The following is a 26,059-nucleotide window of genomic DNA, read 5'->3' as shown; positions in this document are numbered from 1 at the left end:
TCATACTATCTGCATCTCTCTTAATGATTTATATATCCAGGAGTGATTTTATCACTAGTACTCAGTAACATAATAAATGAGAAAACTCAATGGTCTGTAAATTACAACACTGATTAAAGAAGTGATTACTGATATAACTCTTACACAGCTATGATAATGCTTGCTTATATTCCAGGACAGCATTTACATATTAATGATAAATCTACCCTAGTGTTTAGAAATACTTTACAGCTTTAATCAAAATGTAAACATTTATAAACAGATAATGTTTATTGCAGAGGAAATGACTTCTGTTACTGTTCAGTGGGTGAAATCTCCTGCAGGAGTCACCCTCAGGGTGGAGCCTGGACTGGCTGCTGGCCCCAGTGCAGACCAGTTTGGGTGTGCTGGTCCCTCCTGGGCAGGCTGGGGACGAGCTTTGCTCACTGAGAATCCCCAGCACTGCTGTCAGATGGAAAATCAGCTTCACAAACAGCATCCAGAATCTGAATAGCTGTGCCTCCTGAGCCAGGGAGGGATTCTGTTCAGCTCCCTCTGAAAAAGGCCATGGGTGATGGTGAGGAATCCCAACCCGTGAAATATTTCGAATTTGGGAATAATTTATTTCTCATTTGTTCAAGAGTGATTTTTAACCAGTCACATGTACATATCTCAAGGTGCCATGATTTTTTTTTTACCCTTCTCCTACGATTATTGAAGAAAAATAATTAAAAATATAGAGCATGCAATCTGGTAGCTGAATTTAAGTATGCTGTAATGAGATCTGATTTCAGTTAGGCTTTGAAGGGGGGGGACTTCCTCACCTGGGACAAAGTCTCTTCTATATCCTGGATGGATTTCTGCTTCCTCTGACTCCTGGATGGATTTCTGCCTCCTCTCACAGAAACTTGTGGGAGGCACAGTCTGCAAGGCCACCCAGAAATTGTAAATATTGATGATTGAAGGAGTCACATGCACAAAGAGAAGGGAGCCCTGTTTGTTTGTTTGTTTGTTTGTTTGTTTGTTTGTGTGTTTGTTTGTGTGTTTGTTTGTTTGTTTGTTTGTCTGTTTGTTTGTTTGTTTGTGGTTGAGCTGCAGGGCTGCTTTGTCACAGTGATCACCTTTTCTCCTCTCTCAGGTTTCTGACAGGTGTGATTATGTTTTTGTCAACGGCAAGGAGATGAAAGGCAAGGTGAACGCCCTGGTGAACTTCACCTACCAGTACCTGAGCGCTCCCCTGCACATCACGGTGTGGGTGCCTCGCCTGCCCCTGCAGATCGACATTTCTGACACTGAGCTCAGCCAGATCAAAGGCTGGAGAGTGCCCGTTGTGTCCAACAAAAGGTGGGTCTGAGTGCTGCATGCCATGGGGGTGTGTGGAAGGAATGCTCCCAGAACACAGCAGGGACAGCATGGAACCGAGCTCTGCACTGGGCGTCTGCAGACACCACAAAGCTCCAGGAGTTGTGGGGTAGCAAAACACAGTGTGGAACTCTAAGGTGCACTGGCAGAGTTGTTTGGAGATGGCTGTGGGAAGGGTCAGGAGCTTAGGAAAAAATCCAGCCAGGATTTTTCCCAGGCTGCTCTCAGCTCTGACTCTTCTCCCAGGAGAAAGGTTCAGAGAATTCAATAATACAGATAAACCCCTGTGCTGTCTTTCACAGAGTATGCTTCTGGAGGGGTGTTCCTCCTCTGCCCAATGAATTTTCTAATTTGTTTTGCACTATGTATATTATTTAAACCCACAATTTCCTTGAATAAATGCTCTTTCTTGCTCCTGCAAGCAAGTTGCCACGTTCCTGCCCTTATCAGAGCTCCAGACCCAGGCACAGTCACAGATGAAGAATGGCACAGCCCAGATGTGTGGGGTGCCCAGGGGTCACTGGAGGTGCAGAAACCCAGCTCTGTTGAGCCTCCATTAGCACTGCAGTGTTAATTCTGCCGATGTCATTTCCTGCTGTTGTCCCCAGGCCGGCCAGGGACAGCGATGACGAGGACGAGGACGAGCGCAGGGGCAGGGGCTGCACCCTGCAGTACCAGCACGCCATGGTCAGGGTGCTCACGCAGTTCGTGGCCGAGGACTCGGGGCCCTGGGGCCAGCTCAGCTACCTGCTGGGCTCAGAGTGGCACTTTGACATCACTGACCTGGTCAGGGACTTCATGAAGCTGGAGGATCCCCACATTGCCAGGCTGCAGGAGGGCAGGATCCTCGTGGGGCGCGAAGTGGGGATGACCACGATGCAGGTACGGCTCTGGCAGGGCTTGGGGACAGTGCCAGCCCTGCCATGTGACACACAGCTGTGGGACTGTGTGTGTGCTGCTCTGGGACACTGCCACCCCTGCCCTGTCACACACAGCTGTGGGATTGTGTGTGTGAACCCGCTGTAAAGCAGTGTGCTGCTCTGCAGGGCTTGGGGACAGTGCCACCCCTGCCCTGTCACAGAGAGCTGTGGGATTGTGTGTGTGAACCTCACCAGAGCTGTGTTCTGCTCCCACAGGGCTTGGGGACACTGCCACCCCTGCCATGTCACACAGAGCTGTGGGACTGTGTGTGTGCTGCTCTGGCAGGGCTTGGGGACACTGCCACCCCTGCCATGTCACACAGAGCTGTGAGACTGTGTGTGTGCTGCTCTCACAGGGCTTGGGGACAGTGCCACCCCTGCCATGTGACACAGAGCTGTGGGACTGTGTGTGTGAGCCTCACCAAAGCAGTGTGCTGCTCTGGGCAGGGATTCTGGGGTCACCCTGGCACTGCCAGCCCTGCCCTGTCACACAGAGCTGTGGGACTGTGTGTGTGCTGCTCTGCAGGGCTTGGGGACACTGCCACCCCTGCCCTGTCACAACTGTGGGATTGTGTGTGTGAGCCTCACCAGAGCAGTGCAGAAAGGTGAATGGAGCTCACCTGGTGCATGTGAGGGAGGTGGAGAAGACTGAAGTGAAGTGGCTCTCTGCAGCTCCCTAAAGAGCAGCATGGCCCTTGGTTCCAGCAAAGGGAACGATGTTCTGCTGTCCTGATGTTCTGCTGTCCTGATGTTCCATCAGAAACAGAAAAAACCCCAGGAACAAGCATTTCCAAGCCAAGAAATGAAGGACAAATGAAGGCTGGTGACCTCCCTTTGAAGCAGCTGGGAGGTTCAATGAGCTCCTCCATGGGAAGACAGAGTAACAGGAGAAGAGGATTTTAAATCCACTCTCCTGCTGAAATAATGCAAATAACACACCTGGGATAGGAGAGGTCCCAGTTCTGGGTGGTTCTCAGCCATGACCTCTCCACTCAGGTTTTCTGACCCTGCTGATGAAGTCAGGTTCCCTTTTGCACGTGCTCCTCATTTCTGGGCATAAAGCTCTGGAGACAAGAGGGGATGCTGACCTTAAGGAAGGCTGCATTAATGGATCAGCCTTTTCCTAAGTCGATTCTTCTGTGTTTCTCCACAGGTTCTGTCTCCTCTGTCTGACTCCATCCTGGCAGAGAAGACAGTGACAGTGCTGGATGACAAAGTGACCATCACAGACCTGGGGGTGCAGCTGGTGTCCGGGCTCTCCCTGTTCCTGCAGCCCAGTGCAGCCTCCAGCAGGGCCATCGTGGCCACAGCTGTGGCCCAGGAGCTGCTCCACACTCCCAAGCAGGTAATGCACTCTGAATTTACTGCCCTGGGGCAGGGCTTGGTCAGTGTAAAGTGCAGGGGATAATTCACAGCAGGTTCAGAATCTGCACTTTAGGTGTGTCCATGGTAATTGCTTTTTTCCCTACAGAAACTCTGGAATTGCCTTGTCATTTATTCCCTTCCAATATGGACTTCAGGTGCAAAAAACAGTAAAAGTTTTAACTACACTGAAGTTTGTGCTGTTTACAGCTTTAATTCCCTTTTTTAGCTGATGAGCCTGTGTTGTTTTCACTGTTTTCACTTTGGACAGTGATCCTGCTTTGCTGCTTTTCCTTGTTTTTCCTGCTGGAGAGCACAGAGCTCTGTGGTCACAATTTAATATCTTGAAGAGCTGTAAAACAGAGGCAGAAGATGGCCACAACATTTCTGTTCCCTCCTGGAGCCCTGACACACTGCCAGGCTCATCTCTCCTTTTATTTTTCCTGTGATTTTGGGTGTTTCATCATCCAGTTCATGTGCTGAACTATTAATGGAAGCAAATTCCCTTCTCTCTGAAGGGGATCTCTGAAACAGCTTGTCCCAGGTCACAAGCTCTGTGGAAAAGAAGCTTGGAGAACCCCACCAGATCAGGTCAAACAGTCACTCTGGCCCAGAATAAACCCAGGGGTCAGAAATGCTTCCTCCTGTTGATTTGAGGATTTGGGGACTGGGGACCCTGCAATTAAATCTGTCCACAGCTACTGCTCTTGCAGAAACTGTTTTTCCCCTCACACAGATAGGGAGAGATCTCAAGTCAAGTTTTATGGCCCATTTTCATGATTATTGCTACCTAATTTTCTGGAACATAAAAATAATTTAGTTTGTTTTATAACTTAGTGACAGCAAAATGTCCAAACTAAAAGGACACAGTGCCCATCTGTTCCATTTGTTGCATCCTGTAAACATAAGAATCTTTTGTAATTAACCCATTTATGCCCTTCTTCAGGGCTTAGAAACCACATCTGGCATGGTGTCTCCAGACAAAGCCTGTGAAAACAAAACCTGGAGCATTCCTGACCCATTCCTGACCCATTCCTGACCCATTCCTGACCCATTCCTGACCCATTCCTGACCCATTCCTGACCCATTCCTGCCCAAACTGTGGCTTTGGCTGCAGAGAAAAGAGCCTGGGGAGGCTGCCCAGCCCCACTGCAGCTTCTCAGATTTGCAGGAGATCTGTCCTGAGGATGCAGAGCCATTTTCAGCATCAGGTTATGCCAGTGGTGCCCACTGTGACACCTCCTGTCCATTTGTGGCACTGTGATGTGAAATGCTTTATATTGTAATGTGAAATGCATTATATTGTAATGTGAAATGCTTTATATTGTAATTGTCACTGCAACTGGGGAGTTAGGGGGTAACACAAAAGAGTAAAAACCTGGTTTGGGATGCAGTTATTTTTCCCAGCAGCTGAGTTCTGAAATGATTGCAGTCTCATGTTTGTTTGAAGCTGTTCCTCTGCAGGACCATCTCAGGCTGCTGAGAGTGGCACTTTCCTGATGCTGGCCCTGGTTCTGGGCAGGGCATCTCCAGCACCAAACCAGGACAGGAACAGATTTCCATGGGGAATAAATGGAAGGAAATGGTGTAGGAGTGACCCAGAGAGCCCCAGACATCTCCTTTCATGTGCAGTTTGAATGAAGCATTTAAGTCACTTTCCCTCAGAAAAATTAATGCAAATGTGGGGATGTTTGTGGCTAAATTTTGCAAGGAGTGACTCATGATTTGGAGTGATCAGCTGAGCTCTGACTGAGCTGGAATCCTGAAGGGAAATGCTGAGTGTTTTCTGGAAATCAAACCCTTTTGGAACAGGGTTTTTTCCAAGGAGGCAGCCCAGGACTGAGCCTGTACAGGACTTCATTATTTAAGTGCATTTTTTCCTTTCAAGTAAGTTTGTAAAAAGGCCCAAATAACTCATGCAAACCTTACTGATGCACATGAAAAAACAAAATTCAGGCTTTTGGCTGTGGCTTTGTTTAATAATGACTGGATTACCTTAATCACAGTGACCACACCTCGTCTGCATGCACACACACAGCAGCCAAAACACAAGTCCTGAAGAGCTGGCAGCTCCTCCAAAAACACAAAGCACTCTAAAGAAGACAAGCCAATAATTTTTTTTACCTTTTTTGCTTTAAGTTAGATACCTTGATCTGTACTGAGCAACTAATTACCTGCTGTGACAAGGTGACCTTGAGGGGAGCTGAGCCCATCTATTATTTATTAATCAATAGGGAGCTCATTGGCACTGAAGAGTGGATCAGTGATTTAGGAGCCTAAAAATAGACACAGGTTGACCAGCTCTTAAAGTATCTGCTGAAAATTTGGAAAGTGAGCAATCCAGTTTTGGTGGCCATCTGCTCAGGTGGGAAAGCTGCTCCATTTGGCTTGTTAAATCAACACTGGCACCTGAAAGGCTTCTCCAAAATGTAAACAGAATGAAAACAGAAGAAATCAGTGTTCCCTGTTCTAAGGGAGCTCCAGGAGCTCTCCAAGCTCAGCTGCCTCTGCAGGGAGCTCAGTCACAGGCAGCTTTTGTGTCACTGCAGGGCACTGCACGGGCTCTAATGAACTGAAATGGGTCATGGAGAAAGGAGGAAAAAGCCTTTAATGAACAGCCCTGTGCTTTAACGGCCCTGGGGAGCTGCAGAGGTTTTCTCAGGGAAGAGGAGCAGTGTTGCTGCTTTGGAAAAGCAGGTTCTGCTGTTCCCAGGGGTGCTGGCATCAGGGCCAGCCCTGGGGCTGGGGGTGGCTGCTGTCACCTGGGGGAGGGGAGGGTGACCCCAGAGCAGCCTGGGGTCATTTCTGACCAATTCTGGCCATTTCTGGCCAATTCTGACCAATTCTGGCCATTTCTGACCATTTCTGGCCATTTCTGACCAATTCTGGCCAATTCTGGCCATTTCTGGCCAATTCTGGCCAATTCTGACCAATTCTGACCAATTCTGGTCAGTTCTGGCCATTTCTGACCAATTCTGACCAATTCTGGCCATTTCTGACCAATTCTGACCAATTCTGACCAATTCTGGCCATTTCTGACCATTTCTGACCATTTCTGGCCATTTCTGACCAATCCTGGCCATTTCTGACCAATTCTGGCCATTTCTGACCAATTCTGACCATTTCTGACCAATTCTGACCATTTCTGACCATTTCTGGCCATTTCTGCCCCCCTGGCCCTGCCTTTTGGGTGGGCTGGTTCATGCAAGCCAATCCTGAGAATTCACTGACATCTCACAGATATTAGGAATATTTTTATGGTGGGTTCATTACCCCATCCTGGCAGTGTAAATTACATTTAAATTGTATTTATATCTCCTTTGAGCTGACAGAGCAATGGAATGGCTGCCAGGGATGGCAGAGGAATTCAGCAGCATGGGAAAGGGGCAGGGATGCATTGTTGGATAGGAATCTGAATTCTTCCCTTGCAAATCCAAGCAAATTCCCACTGGAAAGGAATGCCACATTAGCAGATTGGACAAAAAGGAGAGAGACAAACCCACAGTGGGGGAATGCATGGTTTGAGTTAAGATCTGAGTCTTGGCTGCCTTTCATTTCCACATCACAACCATCAAGCCCAATTCTTACTACACAAGCCACAGGCTTGAAAATAAATGCACGTGTAATACTTTGATATTTCATGTGATAAAATTGCCAGGGAAATCCATTCCAGCATTCAGGTCCCCAGACAGAACAATCAGAGAAGCTGCTGAGAGCAGTGCTCCTTTGCCTTTATTTCAGGGAGGGATTATTTGTTTTCTGCAGAGCCAACCATTTCCTCCCTGCCTCACCCCAGGACCCTTGAGCTGACCCCAGAATTGAGGGTTTATTCACAAATACTTTTATTTGTGCAACAGTGAATGAAGACCATTAAAAGGCCACTTTATTCTGAGTGTGGAACAAAATCAAACATCCTGATCTGGGTTTCTAAGCAGCAGAATTCTCTGAAATGCAACCAGTTTATATCCAAGAAGATTTATCAAATGGTATCTTTGGCCTGATAAGCCACAATGCAATTGAAGGCCAGGAAAGGTGGTGGGACTGCCACAGATCAGGAGCTGAAATCACTCCTGAAATGGGGGAAGAGGGCAGGAAAGGCACAAGGGGAATTCAGACAAAACATGACTTGATAAAGGTTCTATGTGCTTAAGGAAAGCCTGGGGGTAAGCAAGGTTGAAGCAGTTTCTGCATTCTGGGCTGAATTGTGGAGTCACTGACTGGATTTTGGTGTCATTGACTGAATTTTGGAGTCATTGACTGGATTTTGGAGTCATTAACTGAATTTTGGAGTCATTAACTGAATTTTGGTGTCATTAACTGAATTTTGGTGTCAATAACTGGATTTTGGTGTCATTAACTGAATTTTGGTGTCAATAACTGGATTTTGGTGTCATTAACACGACCTAATGACCATTCTGTGACTCATTTCACATCCCAGCCTGGCACTGATGTGACCATGGATTGCTCTGGGAGTGCAGAGCACTCTGTGTGTGTGGAGGGGAGAGAGAGGAAAAGCAGGAAAAGAAAGGCAGGACAATCCCTCAAACTCTTTTGTTTATGCTGGATAATTAAAGAGCACAGGCATTTGTCACCTCAGTGCTGAGGCCATGGGAGAGGGGCAGAGCTTGGCAGGTGACAGAGCTCCAATCCATCTTCATCTTGGGAGAGGAGCTGCAGCACCTTGTCAGGGAATGGAGGGGATTTATTGGTGTGCTGCACAGGATCTGCACAAACAGCTCCTTGAAGGACATGGCACTAAATCATTTCCTTTTTCTCTTTTGAGCTTTTCAGAATTTATAATCATTTGGGAAATTCACTTCCTTGCCCTGCCTTTGGCTTTTCCTCTAATGGGGTGAGCAAGAGGAGATGGTCTCTTGCCAAACAGAATATTTGGGCTGATACAATAGATTTTGGCAGGATTTTAAACTCTATTCCTCTTTCTTTCTTCCCTCTTTAATTAATGCTGTCCATAGTACGAGGATGACACTGTTGTTTTGTGAAAAAAATTGGTTCCTCCTATGAAGAAACATTCTGTTGGAAATAAAAAACGTCAGTGCTGGTAGAAAATAATGGCCAAGGCAGTGCACACCTCTGTTATCTACAGTAAATCACGTGTGTGCCTGCACATTCCAGCTGCCTGCCATCCCCTTTGTCTCTGCTTCATAAAACCAGGAATGCAGAACTGTAGAGCAGTGCTGGGAAGAACAGGAGCTGCTTTGAAGCTGCTGGCAGCTTTGTCCCAAGGCACAGAGGATCCCTGGGGACAGAGGGGAGCTGTGGCTGTCCCAGCTGGGCAGGAGGCTCAGCTGTCCCCAGTTCCAGCCCCACCTGTGCAGAATCCTGCTCTGCTTTTACCTGTGCAGAGTCCTGCTCTGCTTCTACCTGTGCAGAATCCTGCTCTGCTTTTACCTGTGCAGAGTCCTGCTCTGCTTCTACCTGTGCAGAATCCTGCTCTGCTTTTACCTGTGCAGAGTCCTGCTCTGCTTCTACCTGTGCAGAATCCTGCTCTGCTTTTACCTGTGCAGAGTCCTGCTCTGCTTTTATCTGTGCAGAGTCCTGCTCTGCTTTTACCTGTGCAGAATCCTGTTCTGCTTTTCCCTGTGCAGAGTCCTGCTCTGCTTTTCCCTGTGCAGAATCCTGTTCTGCTTTTCCCTGTGCAGAGTCCTGCTCTGCTTTTCCCTCTGCAGAATCCTGCTCTGCTTTTCTCCCCCTGGCAGGCAGTGGGGCTGTGCTGGGATGTGCTGGGGCTGTGCTGGGATGTGCTGGGATGTGCTGGGGTGTGCTGGGATGTGCTGGGATGTGCTGGGATGCACTGGGGTGTGCTGGGATGTGCTGGGCTGTGCTGGGATGTGCTGGGGCTGTGCTGGGATGTGCTGGGATGTACTGGGCTGTGCTGGGCTGTGCTGGGATGTACTGGGCTGTGCTGGGATGCACTGGGGCTGTGCTGGGCTGTGCTGGGGTGCACTGGGGCTGTGCTGGGATGTGCTGGGGCTGTGCTGGGATGTGCTGGGATGTGCTGGGGCTGTGCTGGGATGTCCTGGGGCTGTGGTGGGCTGTGCTGCTGTGTGCCCTGGCACTTTGATAAAGCCAGGGTGTCCTCCCCAGTGGCACAAGGGACTGACCTTTGTGTCAGGGACAGGGGAGGCACCAGGGTGCTGAACTGCCTGAGGAGGTGAATCCTCTTCTCTCTGCACATGTCCATTAAAAATCCCTTTTGCTTCCTATGGCCAGGGTTGCTCTGCTATAGATTTCTGTGATGGAAATTCGAGCTGTGCCCTGCAGCTTTGTGTTTGTTCAGCCATTTCAGGGCTGTTTCTCTAATGAAAGATCAGATGTTTTAATTTCCTTATGCAGCTCACCCTTCCCAGCTTCTGAGCTACCCTGGCTCCGTTTCAGCTCTTTGAAGTAAATTTGAATCACCAAGAACTTTGCCTTCTTTCCTGTCGTGCCACAATTTATTTTTCTTCTTTCAGTTCCTCAAGTACTTGGTGATAGTGCTTTGGAAATCAAATATTCAGTAAGGCCCAACCTTCTGCCCAGCTAAATGCCCCTTGCTGTTTTCATTGAAAAGCTTTAAATTCAACTGGAAGGGCAGCAATTCTCTTTGTTTATAACCATAGCATAACAAATTGCAGCCAATTGAAAACCATATTAAGTTGTAAATTTGTGTTATGACTGGACATTAACGGGGTGGCAATGTTTCTCCCCAGTGCTAATTTTTCAGCCCAGTTGTTCTGATGTACCCATGTGTGAAGTTATTGGAGCCATTTGTGGCTGAAGTGTGGGAAGGGAAGAACTTCACTTTTGTGGGAAGTTGCACTCTGGCAATCTGCCTGGCCTTCTGCTGGCTGCACAGGCAAGACACAGAACAGATGAAAAATTAAAGAAATGTCCTGCAAGGAAAGCTATTGAGATGTGGGGAAGTAAATATCTGTGTCATCTGGATGGGATTTCACATGGCAAAGAGCTGACCTCTGGCTTTGTGTTTGCTTCTAATGATGACTCCTGACAGTGCTACCTGCAGGGCACAAAGGCAGACCAATTAAATCCAGGCCATTTGTATTTTTATTGTAGAAATCATGCCAGAATCCCCATCCTCATCTCCTTGACACAGAAATTCGGTGGACTTTTTAATTATCTCAAGGATAAAATGTGTTCTACTTAAAACAAGCCAGCAAAATGGCAATTGTTCTGTGAGTCTTTTTCTTCCAGATGAATCTTCTGCTCCAGCCATTTCTGAGATACTGTAGTAGCTCCTTACTCCTGCTAAGATACTTATGCCTTAATTTGACAGCTCCTCATGACACCTGTGCATGTGGAACATGAGGAAAATAAGTGTTCTGTCAAGTGCCTCTGGTAATTTTTGTGATTTGCCTCTTTTGGCTTTTGTACGACAGGAATGACTTTCCTTACAGAGCTTGTAAAAGTGTGGCTCGCTAATGGGTACTTTGGTAATAAAGACATCTCACAGCCATTACTTTCTGTGTCCTTGTGCAAAACATTTGCAGGGAGGGTGACAGTGGAGCTTCAGTGAGAAACGTGTCCAGTTTTCTGCTCCATCACTCAAAGCTGGGTTTGCTCGGGCGCAATCACCGCGTCCATTTCCAGGGACGAGCTGCTCTGTCTTTACCCCACCCTGAACCATCTCCCTGTCCTTTCAGGAGGCCGTGGTGAGCACCTGGATCCAGTTCAGCGACAGCTCTGTCACCCCCCTGGACATCTACGACCCCAAGGAGTTCTCGCTGTCGGCCGTGTCGCTGGACGAGGCCGTGGTGTCGGTGCAGCAGAGCCCGGCGCCGCGCTGGCCCGTGGTGGCCGCCGAGGGCGAGGGCCAGGGCGCGCTGGTCAGGGTGGACATGCTCATCTCGGAGAGCTGCCAGAAGTCCAAGAGGAAGAGCGTGCTGGCCGTGGGCAGCGGCAGCATCAGGGTGAAGTTCGGGCAGAACGACGCGGGCGGCGATTACGGCGAGGACGACGCCGAGAACCGCGCCAGCGAGCGGCGCCACAAGGGCTGGGAGCAGGAGCGCCAGGGCCAGCACGGCGGGGCCACGGCCACCAGGGACGAGGGGACCCTCAGGAAGGCCAGCACCACCGCCAGGTCAGTCCTCAGGAACAAAGTGCTCAGGAACAACCGGCCCGACGGCGGCAAGCTGTCGGACGACGGGCAGCTGCAGAACATCCCCATCGACTTCACCAACTTCCCCGCGCAGGTGGAGCTGCCCAAGGGAGGGGCTGGCGTGGAGGACAACGAGCTGGTGCAGTCCCCACGGGGCCTCAGCGACCTGGAGATCGGCATGTACGCCCTGCTGGGCGTCTTCTGCCTGGCCATCCTGGTGTTCCTCATCAACTGCGCCACGTTCGCGCTCAGGTACCGCCACAAGCAGGTGCTGGTGGAAGGACAGAGCACCATGACCCACTCCCACGACTGGGTGTGGCTGGGCAACGAGGCAGAGCTGCTGGAGAACGCGGCGGAGGCGCCGGCGCAGCAGGACGAGCACACCACCATCATCGACCGCGGCGAGGAGAGCAGCCAGCTGCTCAACGGCAGCGCCACGCGGAGCCTGCAGGGCCCGGGGCTCAGGGCTGCGGACACGGGGGGCAGGCTGGGCAAGGAGCACAAGGTGGAGCCTCTGCACTCGCCCACCTCCAGGAGGAAGAGGGTTAAATTCACCACCTTCACCACCATCCCGGCCGACGACGGCCGCCCCACCGTCAACTCCATCCTGGGCAGCCATGACGATGACATTAAGTGGGTGTGCCAGGACATGGAGCTGGGGGACTCCAAAGAGATTCCAAACTACCTGGGGAAGTTCAAGGACAAAGTGTAGCTCCCTGCCGGGGTTTTTCTGGGTTTAACCACACCTTGATGCCTTCAGTTCTACAGTATATGTTGGGACGGGGGAAGGGGTCGCCGGGAGAAGTGGTGAGGCAGTTTTTATAATCAGGGAAAGAAATTTGCCAAACTGTCCATGGTTTGTTTTCGTTTTTCACTTCGTTCTGTTGGTTTTTTGTTGTTTTGTTGTTCTTTTTATTTTATTTTATTTTATTTTATTTTCCCATGGTTACTCTGCTACTCATGGATTTAGGACGTGGAACACAAATGGAACTGGTGGGACCAGTACGATGAACTGGGCAAGATGAGCTTGTGAGAATTCATTTTATGGGTCATACAGATAATAATGATGCAATGTTTCACAGTACCAATGGGTCATACAGATAATAATGATACAATATTTTGCAGTACCAAAAATACCTGTAAAAAGAAATGAGAGAATATAAGAACATGAAAAGAATAAGCAAGAGGCAAACAATTCCTGGTTCTGGTTCCAATAAAACATCACAGCTATGGACATGTGACCCACAAGGGGACTTTTCATATTGGTACTCGAGCTGTTTCTTTTCATTCCCTCATTTGAAATGAAGATGTGTCTTTGGCATTACCTGTGAAGGAGGAAGAAATTACCTGGTATCTTCATTTTCACTTTTCCATTTGTCTTGTAAATTGAAACAGAATCCTTTTCCCTCTTGTATTTTTCTTTTAAATGTCTTGAAAACAGGAAAATTTAAAATTCAGTAAGTTCACAGTGGGCCAGGAACATTCTGTTTCTAAGTTAGCTGTGAACAGTCTCCTGTCACTTAAAGAATTCAGGGGATAAGTATTCACTAAAAATTTCCACGTGGTGTCTCTTCTGAAAGCCTGAGCCTCCATTCTACCCTAGCTAGAAAGATGTTCTGAAAGATTTTCCTTTTCCTTTCAGGTTTGGATTGCTTGTTTGTTGCTTATTTTAAATTTCCACAACCAAAGTTCCTGTGTGTCAGCAAGGGAAGAAGGTGCTGGGTTTTTGTTAGTTTTTACAAGTCCCAAACAATGGCAGTGCCCCACTGGTGCATCATAAATGTCCCTGGAACCTGGAACTGAGACCTTCATGAGAGCTGGAGTTGGGCTCTTGGTTTTTTGGTTTTTTTTTTTTTTTTTTGCCAGGTTCATGAATTCATAATTTTGTGCTGTAATTTTCTGTTTATTCTGATGTCACCAGCTCTCATCCAGCTCTGAAAGCAAGAAGAGGAATGGACAGAAAGACCCTGATTGCCCCCAAACTTTAATTCCCTTGTACTGGGAGAGCTGGCCTCTGGGCACACTGTTGGGAGGGAGGGAAACATTGCTGAATTAAGATCCAGAAATACCTGGAGCTCTTTTATAGATTTTTGGTTTTTTTTTTTTTGCCATTGGACCAGCTAAGACTGCAAAGTTTTGACTAGATTTTAAATCTGCTGCTTTGAATAAACAAATCCCAGCCCAGTAAAAAATCAGAAACAAATACAAAATAGAGATTGAATTCCTGGTGTGAACTGACAGAACTGTGTTCCCTCAGTGCCAGCTCACATTCCTGGAGGACACAGACCAAAATCTGTTCCGTGAGGAAAGCACTGTCCTCCCAGAGCTCTCCTGACTAAAGGAGGTGGTAGGTGCAGCCTTTGGAAAGCAGGATTGTGTCCTGAAGCACTTGCATCGTCCTGGATTTCATTGGTTTGGGTTTTTTAATGACTAAACTCCGTAGTTTGTTTTTTTGTTTTTACTTGGACAAAGTCAATCCTGCCACCCAGTAACATAGATGGACGATTTAACAAGACATGCCTAGTATGCATTGTAGACTGAAAGAATGTAATATTTATTTATACCTGTTATATGAATTGTAATTAAAATGCTTTACACAGCTTGACAAATTAACCTCTCTTTCCTCAGGGGGGGCTCCTCTCTCAGTTCTGTGAAGTGCTGGAAGAGGATTGAAGGCACTTTCTGGAGGCAGGATAGAGATGCATGAAGGGTTTTTCCTGCCTTGGGGAATAATTTCCCTGCCCAGGCAGCCTGGTGATGGTGATGATGATATGGTGATGGTGATGATGATGATGATGGTGATGGATCCTGCTCCTGGCATGGGCAACTCCTGTCATTAATTAATTAACTAATGACACAGCAAAAAGCAGGTGTCCCTGAGGTGGAAAAGGCATTTCCAGCATGGAGCTGCAGCAGACAACAGCAGAGGAGTGAGCAGTGCAGCCCTGGAGCAAAAACAATGTCCCAGACTGGACCAGTCCCACTGGGCAGCACAGCAGGAACCAGTGAGCAAATCATGGTCTGTGCAGAGGACAGGCTGGATTTGGAAAGATCACAGAGGGAGGTAAAAAAAAAGGGAAAAATCCTGAGCCCTGCCTTCACATTCAGTTTTTCTGAAGCTACAGAGCATGGGCCTTCAGAGGCTGACACTGAATTTTTTCCATTTGTCTTGCCCTGACCAAAAATTCTGTCAGAGCCCCGTTCTGAGCAAGCCACCATAAATGATCATCTCAGCAGGGAGGAAAGCAGTGGGCTGTGAAATATCATTTATTGGAGAAACCCACGTTGGGCCAAGTGTCAGGATTTGCATTTCTGGAGCTCTGCAGTTGCAGAGGCGCTGGGATGGGCACAGGGAGCACCTGGAGCTTCCCTGCAGGGCTGCACAACGAGCTGCGAGCCACATCCAGGCAGCCAGGAGAGAAATTCATCCATAACAACCTGCACCTGCAGGAGAGCCTTTAATCTGAGAGCTGGGTGATTTTTGTAAAGGATGGGAGTGTGAGCAGGCTGTGTCCTGCTGGGGCACTGTGAGTGAGATCACCTGGAGCAGTCAGGAGCAGCCAGGGCAGCAGTGTGAGGCTGTGATGGGAGTGAGCACAGGCAGCTGGGACAGACAGAGCTGGGAAATTCTGCTGAGGCCACGGGGACAGAGGGGACTCCAGGAAAATGTGAGTTCTGCCTTTATTCTTTTTTACTGCTGAGTTCTGTTTGGGGGGAAGAGGAAGATTTATGGTGTCCTAAGTGTGGGAATCAGCAGGAGGAAGTGTGTTTATCCCTTTCCTTTGGCAAGGGAATGAGGAGCAGCCAGCCTGGGGCTCACCTGGCAGGGCAGCATCCCCAGGGAGCATCCTGCAGCACAGCTGGCTCCTGAATTGTTCTTTATCCTGAGTCTGCTGGCTCCTGAACTCTTTATCCTGAGTCTGCTGCCTCCTGAGTTCTTCTTTATCCTGAGTCTGCTGGCTCCTGAGTTCTTTATCCTGAATCTGCTGGCTCCTGAACTCTTTATCCTGAGTCTGCTGGCTCCTGAGTTCTTTATCCTGAATCTGCTGGCTCCTGAACTCTTTATCCTGAATCTGCTGGCTCCTGAGTTCTTTATCCTGAATCTGCTGGCTCCTGAGTTCTTTATCCTGAATCTGCTGGCTCCTGAGTTCTTTATCCTGAATCTGCTGGCTCCTGAACTCTTTATCCTGAGTCCTGCTGGCTCCTGAACTCTTTATCCTGAGTCTGCTGGCTCCTGAACTCTTTATCCTGAGTCTGCTGGCTCCTGAACTCTTTATCCTGAGTCCTGCTGGTGTGGCTGAGCTCCTGGGCACTCCACATCCCTTCCCTTGCCCTTAGCTCTGGGAAATGCTCTGACATTGATTCAGCTGGAGAGGTGACCTGACAGAGGCTGAGGCTTTTGGAGAGCAGGGAGGCAGTGAGTTCCACCCTGAGGGCTGGGGTGGGAACAGGACAGGTTCCTCCAGTCCTCCCACACCTCCTTCCCTTGCCAGGCTGCCAGCCAGGGCAGCAGGAGGATTTTGCTGTGTTCTGGAACACATTTCAGTGCTCAAAACCCAGCTGTCAGCAGAGATGCAGCAGCAGACAGAGATAATGGTGGAAATTACCAAATCACTCTCTTGATTACTTATTTTGGACAAGCTCAGACCCATTCTTTGTGCTCATGTTCAGAATTAAAGCTCTTTGTGTGAAGCAAGTGTCAAAGGCAGCCTGGAGCATCTTGGAGGCTGCCTGGTGCTCAGCTGAGCCCTGTGGGGCTGCAGAGACACCCGGAGCTAATTGGGCACACCCTGAGCTAATTGGACACACCCTGGGCTAATTGGGCACACCCTGGGCTAACTGGACACACCCTGGACCGATCATCTGCCCATCAGGGGCTGCCCTGTGCACTCCCAGCCATCATTCCCATTTCTGGAGGTGCACTGCTGTATTCAGAGGTAGCTGGTGAATCCCTGACCCCTCCTTTCCCATGGATCTGCAGGATTTTGGGCAGCTCTGTGCCCCTGGAGGTGCAGCAGGCACTGAGCACAGGGACAGATTTATTGTCCTGCATTCAGATAACGGGAATAGCAACTCAATTCCTGGCAGCCCTAATTTATGATAATTAATGATGAAACACTGATGATGGGGAGGAGCTGGAGCCGCTGTGCCCCGGGGATGGAAGGGTTAACCCGGGGATGGAGGGGTTAACGCGGGGATGGAGGGGTTAACGCGGGGATGGAGGAGTTAACCCGGGGACGGAGGAGTTAACCCGGGGACGGAGGAGTTAACCCGGGGATGCAGGGGTTAACCCGGGGATGCAGGGGTTATCCCGGGCACGCAGGGGTTATCCCGGCTCGGCTCAGTCGGGCAGGGATGGGCTGGGACCAGGAGGGGGCACTCGAAGGCCGGGTGTGACAGGTCCTGAACCAGAGCGGGAGATGTGACACATCCTGGAACCAAAACTGGCGTGTGACACATCCCTGTCCCCAAACCTGGGGTGTGACAGGTCCTGGTACCCAGAGCTTGGTGTGTGAAATATCCTGGTACCCAGAGGAGATGTGACAGGTCCTGGTACCCAAACCTGGGGTGTGACAGGTCCTGGTACCCAAACCTGGGGTGTGACACATCCCTGTAACCCAGAGCTCGGTCTGTGACAGGTCCCTGTACCCAGAGCAGGAGATGTGACACATCCTGGAACCAAAACTGGGGTGTGACAGGTCCTGGAACCAAACCTGGGGTGTGACAGGTCCCTGAACCCAGAGGAGATGTGACACATCCCTGTACCCAGAGCCTGGTGTGTGACAGGTCCTGTACCCAGAGCAGGAGATGTGACAGGTCCTGGTAGCAAAACTGGGGTGTGACAGGTCCTGGTACCCAGAGGAGATGTGATAGGTCCCTGTACCCAAACCTGGCGTGTGACAGGTCGTGGTACCCAAAACTGGTGTGTGACAGGTCCCTGTACCCAGCACTGTGCTCCCCAGGTGAGGATTTCCCTGCAGTGTCCCTGTCCTTTCAGGTGAGGATTTCCCTGCAGTGTCGCTGTCCTTTCAGCCCCTTTCAGCCCCCTTGGGCCAGCCTGGGCTGGGTTTTGTGGCAGAGCTGCTCCCAGGGGCTGGGGATGCTCTGGGCAGGGTGAGGGGCAGCAGGAATCTCCAGCTCTGTGGGTGATGCTCTGCAGCTTGAGAGTCAGGAAAACTCCCCTCCCCTCCCCTGGAATCCAGCCCTGCCACAGCTCCTGGCTCCCTGAGCTCGTTTGGTATTCAGGGATGCAAAGAGGAACATAAATAATTTGATATTCACAGTGACAAGTGCAGGCACGGCCGTAGCCCCAATTTCCACGATGTAATGGACAGTGTGTTATCTCCTAATGTGTTTGGAGATCAGAGCTGATTTAAAGGTTATTCACCCCGGGAGAAATTATGCTGTAATTGAATTTATCTTGCATTTGTCTATTCAAGGAAACATAACTACAGTTTAAGGGAGAAAAATACATCAAGGAGCTAAATTTTTATTATCAGTTTGTGTAAAAAGATACAAATTATTCCAGCAAACTTCCTCCACTGAGCTGTGGTGTTTTCTGCATAATGGAAGTCCAGACTGGAAAATGAAGATGTGTTTCAGCTGAATACCTTGAACTCAAAGGCTGCAGGGGACAGTGGAGCAGAGCAGCACAGAGCACTGAAATAATGAGGTTAAGGGGAGAGGAATCAGAGTCTGGGCTTGGACAGGAGAAAAGGGTGAGCTGTGGAGTGGGGAAATGGAACTTTGGTATTGCCAGCCTGGGATGGGAGTGCCCAGGGGGACACAGGGAGGGGGCACAGGGGTGGCACTGAGCTGGACAGGCTGGGAACTGATCCCAGTGGGGTCAGAGAGGGGACAGAGCTGTGAGAGGCTAGCTGTGATTGAGAGGGGACAGAGCTGTGAGAGGGGACAGAGCCCTGAGATCCCAGCTGTGATTTGGGATCAGAGCCCTGAGATCCCAGCTGTGAGAGGGGACAGAGCCCTGAGATCCCAGCTGTGAGAGGGGACAGAGCTGTGAGATCCCAGCTGTGATTTGGGATCAGAGCTCTGAGATCCCAGCTGTGAGAGGGGATCAGGGATGGGCACACAGCTCTGAGATCCCAGCTGTGATTTGGGATCAGAGCTCTGAGATCCCAGCTGTGATTTGGGATCAGAGCTCTGAGATCCCAGCTGTGATTTGGGATCACAGAGGACACACAGCTCTGAGATCCCAGCTGTGATTTGGGATCACAGAGGACACACAGCTCTGAGATCCCAGCTGTGATTTGGGATCAGGGATGGATGCACAGAGCTCTGAGAGCCCAGCTGTGATTTAGGGTCACAGAGGGCACACAGCTCTGAGATCCCAGCTGTGATTTGGGATCAGGGATGGGCACAGAGCTCTGAGATCCCAGCTGTGATTTGGGGTCAGGGATGGATGCACAGCTCTGAGATCCCAGCTGTGATTTGGGATCAGGGATGGGCACACAGCTCTGAGATCCCATCCTGTGCTGCTGCTGCCCCATCCCCTGGAGCCCCAGGCTCAGGGCAAACCCAGGGCTGTCCCTGTCCCCTGGCAGTGCCCTGGGGCTGCTCCAGCCCTGAGCCTCCCCTGCAGCCCTTCAGGCAGTGCCAGAACCCCTCTGGAAGCACTGGGTGTCGTTCCCATTTCCAGATTATCTCCACAAGCTGCTCTTAAAGCAAAGATGGATTTTAGCTGATAAAAACACTCCTGAATGTGGGTCTCTATATCTTGGGTTTTTCTGCCCCAATCCAGCAATTGTGATAAAGGGAAAAGAATTAATTTACCTCTGAGATAACAAATTTTATGCTAAATTTCTGCCAGATGGTACAGAAAACAGCTGAGAGATTATAGCCCCCTAACCAGGCTTTAAATAGAAATGATAAGTTGCTATAAAGCTGCCACTAGCACCATTCTAACAATGGAAGAGTTATTTCCCTCATTCACTCTCACATTCCTTATTAATCTTCCTGTTCTTCATTATCCATTTTATTTCACTTCTCCCGCTGCTCATCGTGTCAGAGGGAAGGGCTGGAGCAGCAAGATCTCCTGCTTGCCTTGGAGTTCCCTTCAAAACTCTTGTTTTGAATAACAGAATAACTTATTTTGAATAATAAAAATGTTCAGGAGGAGGCAGCAGCCTGGGAGGGTTGGTTCAGCACCAGAAAGGCTCCTTGGGTGGGGTTGGTGGCTCAGGAGTTGCTGTTGCTCTCCTCGGTGTCTCAGGGGCTGAGCCAGGGCAGGGGACACTAAAATATCCCTGCAGGGCTCCTGTCTCTCCTTTTATCGTCCTGAGGAGGATCTGTGGCCATGATCTGTGCCCAGCCCTGCTCTGGAGCTGTGGGACAGTCACACTCTGAGCGCTGCTTTCTCTTCCAAAGCTCAGTGTTTATTGTGTCTGAGAGCCTGGAGGGGCTGCAGGAGCACCAGAGGGGATTTCAGTGGCACTGGGGCACACTCAGGGTTTGGGCAGTGCCAGGGAACACCCAGAGCTGGCACAGAGCAAAGCTCTGTGTGCCCTGGCAGGTCTGTGCCTCTCTGGGGCAGTCCCTGGGCAGGGGAAGGGTCCTGGAGGTGCCCTGGGATGCTCCTGGCAGGGTGGTACCCATGGGATGCTCCTGGCAGGTCTGTGCCTCTCCTGGGCAGTCCCTGGGCAGGGGAAGGGTCCTGGAAGTGCCATGGGATGTTCCTGGCAGGTCTGTGCCTCTCTGGGGCAGTCACTGCAAGGGAAGGGTCCTGGAAGTGCCATGGGATGCTCCTGGCAGGGAAGTGCCCATGGGATGCTCCTGGCAGGTCTGTGCCTCTCCTGGGCAGTCCCTGGGCAGGGGAAGTGTCCTGAAGTGCCATGGGATGTTCCTGGCAGGTCTGTGCCTCTCTGGGGCAGTCACTGCAAGGGAAGGGTCCTGGAAGTGCCATGGGATGCTCCTGGCAGGGTGGTACCCATGGGATGTTCCTGGCAGGTTTGTGTCTCTCTGGGGCAGTCCCTGGACAAGGGAAGGGTCCTGGAGGTGCCCATGGGATGGAAGAGTCCTGGAGGTGCCATGGGATGCTCCTGGCAGGGAAGTGCCCATGGGATGCTCCTGGCAGGTTTGTGCCTTTCTGGGGCAGTCACTCCAAGGGAAGGGTCCTACAGGTGCCCAGCTCTGGGGGATTTCAGGCAGTGGTGGCTGGGGAAGGGCAGACCAGCTCCTTTGCAATGTTTGCATTAATTTATTCCCCAAACTGAGCTCCTCTGTCCCTGTTCCTGGGGATGATGGGCACAGCAAAGTGCCCACTCCAAAACAGGAGCCTGTGCCCTGCAGGAACCCCTGAGCAGCTTTTCCTTCCTTTGCCTTGGCTTTGTTGTAGCTTGAGGAGCATGCACACATCTCAGATTTGTTCAGATAAAAATCCCAGGGTGGTGGGAGTTACATCTCTAGTTATTCAGCTAAAATCCCAGGGTGGTGGGAGTTACACCTCTAGTTATTCAGATAAAAATCCCAGGGTGGTGGGAGTTACACCTCTAGTTATTCAGATAAAATCCCAGGGTGGTGGGAGTTCATGGATTGGCTGAGCTGGACTTACACCAGCTCAGCAGTCTCCATCCTTTCCAATATTATCTCCAATATTACACAATAAAGTTGCTTTCCAGCTTAATGCATTGCTGCCTGTGGATGACCAGAAACCCTGGAAGCTCCCTGGGAGCCCAGATGATTTTTAATATTTCAGGACAGGCGTTTTCATGTCTCCCTTGCCTTGTTGTGTCCCTTCAGGTGACAGCAGCACTTCACAGCCCTCAGCTCTGCCTGGCTGACAAGCAGGAAATAGAGAAGCAAATGCACTGAGTGATAGAGAGCAGAGCTGGAAAATCAGTTTGGTGGGAAACAAAGGGAGAAGAGCTCTTGCTGTGATAAAATTTGCTGGTGGCTAAGGAGTTATCACCTGAGCTGCCCAGGTTTGATTTCCCAGCTGGAAAATTTCACTCTGATGTTGTGAAGGGTGGAAGCAGCTGGGGGGAGGCAGAATGTGTTTGCTTCAGATGCTCCTGATGGCAGTGACTTTGCTGCTGCTTTTTCTTGAATTTCACAGGTGGGGAAGTTCCCTCCTGGGAGCTGGAGCTGCTTTCACTCAGTGAGGGGTGCAGTTTGGGATGGGGTGGGACAGGGTCAGTGCCAGTCTGACTGAGCTGTGACCTCCAGGGGAAAGCTGGGACCCCTCCTCACCCCTGATGGAAGGAAGGACAGGGGAGAGAACTTCAGGGGAGTTCAGAGCAGCTGCACTTCCCTCCCCATGGCAAATGATCCTTTGTGCCTCCCCATGCAGGGGCTGCTCCCTCTGGGCTGTAAATGAGAGGGTTCAGAGCATGGAAATCCTGGCACAGCCCAGCCAGGGCAGGGCAGGGTTTGGGTTTGGGTTTGGATAACCTGTCCCAGCCAGGGCAGGTCCAGGGCAGGGTTTGGGGTGTCCTGGAACAGCCAGGGCAGGGTTTGGGGGGTCCTGGAACAGCCAGGGTTTGGGTTTGGGGGGTCCTGGAATAGCCAGGGCAGGTCCTGGGCAGGGTTTGGGGGTCCTGTCCCAACCTGGGCAGGGTTTGGGGGATCCTGTCCCAGCCAGGGCAGGGTTTGGAGGGTTCTGGCACAGCCAGGGCAGGGTTTGGGGGGTCCTGTCCCAACCTGGGCAGGGTTTGGGGGATCCTGTCCCAGCCAGAGCAGGGTTTGGGGGATCCTGTCCCAGCCTGGGCAGGTCCTGGGCAGGGTTTGGGGGTCCTGTCCCAGCCAGAGCAGGGTTTGGGGGGTCCTGGCACAGCCAGGGCAGGGTTTGGGTTTAGGGGGTCCTGTCCCAGCCAGAGCAGGGTTTGGGGTGTCCTGGAACAGCCAGAGCAGGTCCTGGGCAGGGTTTGGGGGGTCCTGTCCCAGCCAGGGCAGGGTTTGGGGGATCCTGTCCCAGCCAGGGCAGGGTTTGGGGGGTCCTGTCCCAGCCAGGGCAGGTCCTGGGCAGGGTTTGGGGGTCCTGTCCCAGCCAGAGCAGGGTTTGGGGGGTCCTGTCCCAGCCAGGGCAGGGTTTGGGGGTCCTGTCCCAGCCAGAGCAGGTCCTGGGCAGGGTTTGGGGGATCCTGTCCCAGCCAGGGCAGGGTTTGGGGGGTCCTGTCCCAGCCAGGGCAGGGTTTGGGGGTCCTGTCCCAGCCAGAGCAGGTCCTGGGCAGGGTCTGGGGGAGCTGGGAGCTGCTGGCTGTGCCTCACATGTGTGGTGTCCCTGACTGGGCTGCAGAGAGCCCCAGGGCTCTGCTTTGGGCTCAGAGCAGAAGGTGCAGGAGGTTTCTGTGCCTGTGCCCAAGAACAAGGTGTCAGCCTGAGCAGGTGCTGCATTATTTCAGTTCATGAGCTCAAGTTGGGTGATTCTGGGTAAGAAAAAGCAGCTGTGGGACAAAGGGGGGTTTTGTGACACCATTTAACCCCTCTGCCTGTTTTAAGTGCAGCTCATGCCAGCAGCTGATGGCTCAGCTGTGTTGTCAGAGTTTTGTCACCTCACTGTGCTCACTGCAAACACATCTGTTCTAATGCTGGCAGCTGGGGGCAAACATCTCTGTGGCATGTCTGGAGCTGGGCAAATCCCTGGGCTGGTCTGTTCCTGCTCTGGGAGGGCTCTGGAGCCCAGCCCTGGCCCCTCTGGGCTCCTGATGGGCACAAGGAAATGTTCATGTCATTTCTTTATGCTGGCCCCAGGCCCCCAGCCTCCCCCAGAACAGGATGAAAAATGATTCAAAATATTCACCTGCCTCCCCTTTGCCCCTGTGCTCCCCCAGAGTGGATGGGAATTGTTCCCAGAATTGCAGAAGGGGCTGAGCCCTGCCCTGGGAGGGTTTCTCTGCCTCTGCAGGGCACAGGCAGGACAGGAGGGACAGGAGGGACAGCAGGACCCTGTCCTTGCCTGCTCTGTGTCTGCAGCTGGGCTTTATCTCTAGATTTCATTTCACAGGCACATTCTGAATTGCTACATGTATATGAAAAGCAAACAATGGGGCTCTGTGCCTGCCAGGGACATGAATCACGTCAGGGAAGTGAGAATAATAAAATATTGTTTAATATACTGCAAGAGACACAGCAGATGTTTAACTTTCTTTCAATAAAAATGACCCCATATCATTTTATGAACTTCAGGGATGCATTAGTCTCTTCTCCAGAAGGCAGGAGAAAATGCAGCTATTGTACCCAAAATTAAAGAGGAAATTGGAGGGGGATGTTATCATGGCACATTTTCCTGCTACATTCTCTAGTTCTGGAGCACAAATTTCACTGCAAGTGGCTCAAGACTTTCTCATATTTGCAAAACCAAACAATGAATTTACACCCCAAATGAGACATCTCCAAACCCAGGGGATCAGGCTGGGTCCAGCTGCATTCTCTGCTGAGAGAGGCAGGGAAGGAGCTCAGAGCTGTGCCCATGAGTGCCCAGGTTTTGGGGATGGGGACAGCAGTGCCCCCCTGGCAGCAGCTGCTCTGGGTGGGATTCTGCAGGAGCTGAGCCCTGCTCTGCACCCACAGGGGACAAAACTCTGCTTTGAGCTCCCCTCTGGGTGGGATTCTGCAGGAGCTGAGCCCTGCTCTGCACCCACAGGGCACAAAACTCTGCTTTGAGCTCCCCCAAACACCCCTCTGCTGCAGGCTGCAGATGAGCTGGGATTATTTCTTTTATTGCAGGGGTTGTGACCTTTTGAGACACTCCAAGTGTTTTCTCAGTCTGGGGAGTGTGTTTTGATGTCTGCTGCTTTTACTTCAGAAGGCAATTTGACCACATTCTGCTTTGACATCCTTGTAAAAATATTTGAAGTGCTCCAGCACCATGAGAGTGCTTTGAAAAGCCCACTTTAAATTATCACAGTGCTCCATGCTTTTACAAGGACTTGAATTTGGACAGTTTTGTATCACACAGAACAATTTCACCACGTTAAAGCTCATCAGTTTGATGAGCTGGAGTTTAGAAATGATGAGGATTGTGCACATGTGTAATATAATTTGTTTGGAATTATTAAATTCTGCCAGGCTGCAGTAGCATCAGTGCCAGGTTTGCTGGGTCAGTCACTGCTCAGCTGAGGGGGCACTGAGCAGAAAAAAGGGATAAAAGTTGAACTGGAGAGGTTCAGGTCTGTTGGAGCAGGAATTGGGGCATCTCTAGACTTCCAAAGTTGTAAAATGTGCAGTCAGTGAATGGGAACCCTCTCCCACACTTTGGTTATTTCAGTGTCTGCCTGGAGCTGGGAGGGATGCCCAGAGGAGCTGGAGCAGAGGCCAGACAGGTGAAGGGGAATAAAATGGAATTTAGTGAGGGGAACACCCTGGCAGTGCCAGTGCCACAGCCCTGGATGGCTCCAGGATGGAAACACAGGAGAGCTTGGTCAGGAGATCTCACACTTTATAGGTTTTAGTCCATTTGCACCCAGCTGTCCAATTAACAGCCTCAAACCATGAGGGTTCATCCTCCTTGCCTGCCCACCCTCCTCTTTCCATGTTGTTTGTGTTTAGTGCCTGGAGTTTGAGGAGTCCTTGAGTCCCCAGCTGGGGTTGGATGTTCTGTCTGCACAGCCCAAACAGAACAGAAAAACTCAAACTTCAGGCATCAGAGACACAGCCCTGAGCATCCCCTCCCTGCTGCTCCCAGGGCTCTGCTCTCAGCCTGCAGAGCTGCAGGTGACACTGCCTGGTGGCACTGGAGCCATCTGTCACTGGATCAGGCTGGGAGTGATTGGAATTTCCCTGTGCCCAGCTCCCCTGGCTGCAGCACCCAGAGCAGGCTGGGCTTTGGCTCTGCTGAGGGCACAGCCAGCAGAAAACTCCACCCAGGGAATCCCTGAGGGCTCTCACAGCCCTGGAGGGGAATGTCCTGGTAAAGGAAGCATGTTTAATGTAAAATATGTGTAGGGAAGTAGAGGAATAACCCAATAATGGTATTTTCTGTACCATTTTCTGCCTTGGTTCTCATCCCTTTCCTTTTTCCTTGCAGCAGGACCAGCAGGTGCCACACTCCAGGTGTGTGCCTTGTTCACCTGCAGTGCTGGGGTACAAACTCTGCCTGCTCAGAAAGGAACCTGCCTCAGACACTGCTGGAAATGGGAAGTGTTTAATCTGTTCCCCAGGGGCTCTGCTGCAGTGGCACAACCTGCTCTGCATATAAACAAATCACTGGGGTAAGATTTGCTCTTTGAAATTCTTTTTGGAAATGAAGAATTCTCTGCAGCTTCTAACAGCAGTTTATTGTTAAGCTGAGCCTTGTCTCGTGTCAGCCCTGAGCAACTTCTGTTAACACCAAAAAGACACAAACAAAACCAGCTCAGGGTGCCTG

The 26,059-nt window shown here is 50.7% G+C and overlaps 1 protein-coding gene across 2 annotated transcripts in view; it reads left to right on the top strand.

The window, feature by feature from the left end:
* The window catches only part of TMEM132C (transmembrane protein 132C), a 181,987-nt gene extending 168,461 nt beyond the window's left edge, over positions 1 to 13,526 (top strand). For both annotated transcript variants that reach the window (XM_033076158.2, XM_033076159.1), the window contains exons 6-9: positions 1,118 to 1,323; positions 1,950 to 2,223; positions 3,415 to 3,606; positions 11,285 to 13,526. In XM_033076158.2, coding sequence (XP_032932049.1) covers positions 1,118 to 1,323; positions 1,950 to 2,223; positions 3,415 to 3,606; positions 11,285 to 12,451 — 1,839 coding nt within the window. In that variant the 3' untranslated portion in view covers positions 12,452 to 13,526. The remainder of the gene's footprint in view (positions 1 to 1,117; positions 1,324 to 1,949; positions 2,224 to 3,414; positions 3,607 to 11,284) is intronic.
* The last annotated feature ends 12,533 nt before the right edge of the window (positions 13,527 to 26,059 follow it).

Source organism: Catharus ustulatus, chromosome 18 (assembly GCF_009819885.2).
Source record: "Catharus ustulatus isolate bCatUst1 chromosome 18, bCatUst1.pri.v2, whole genome shotgun sequence".
NCBI lineage: Eukaryota > Metazoa > Chordata > Aves > Passeriformes > Turdidae > Catharus > Catharus ustulatus.
This window is presented reverse-complemented; position numbering and strand designations above follow the sequence as displayed.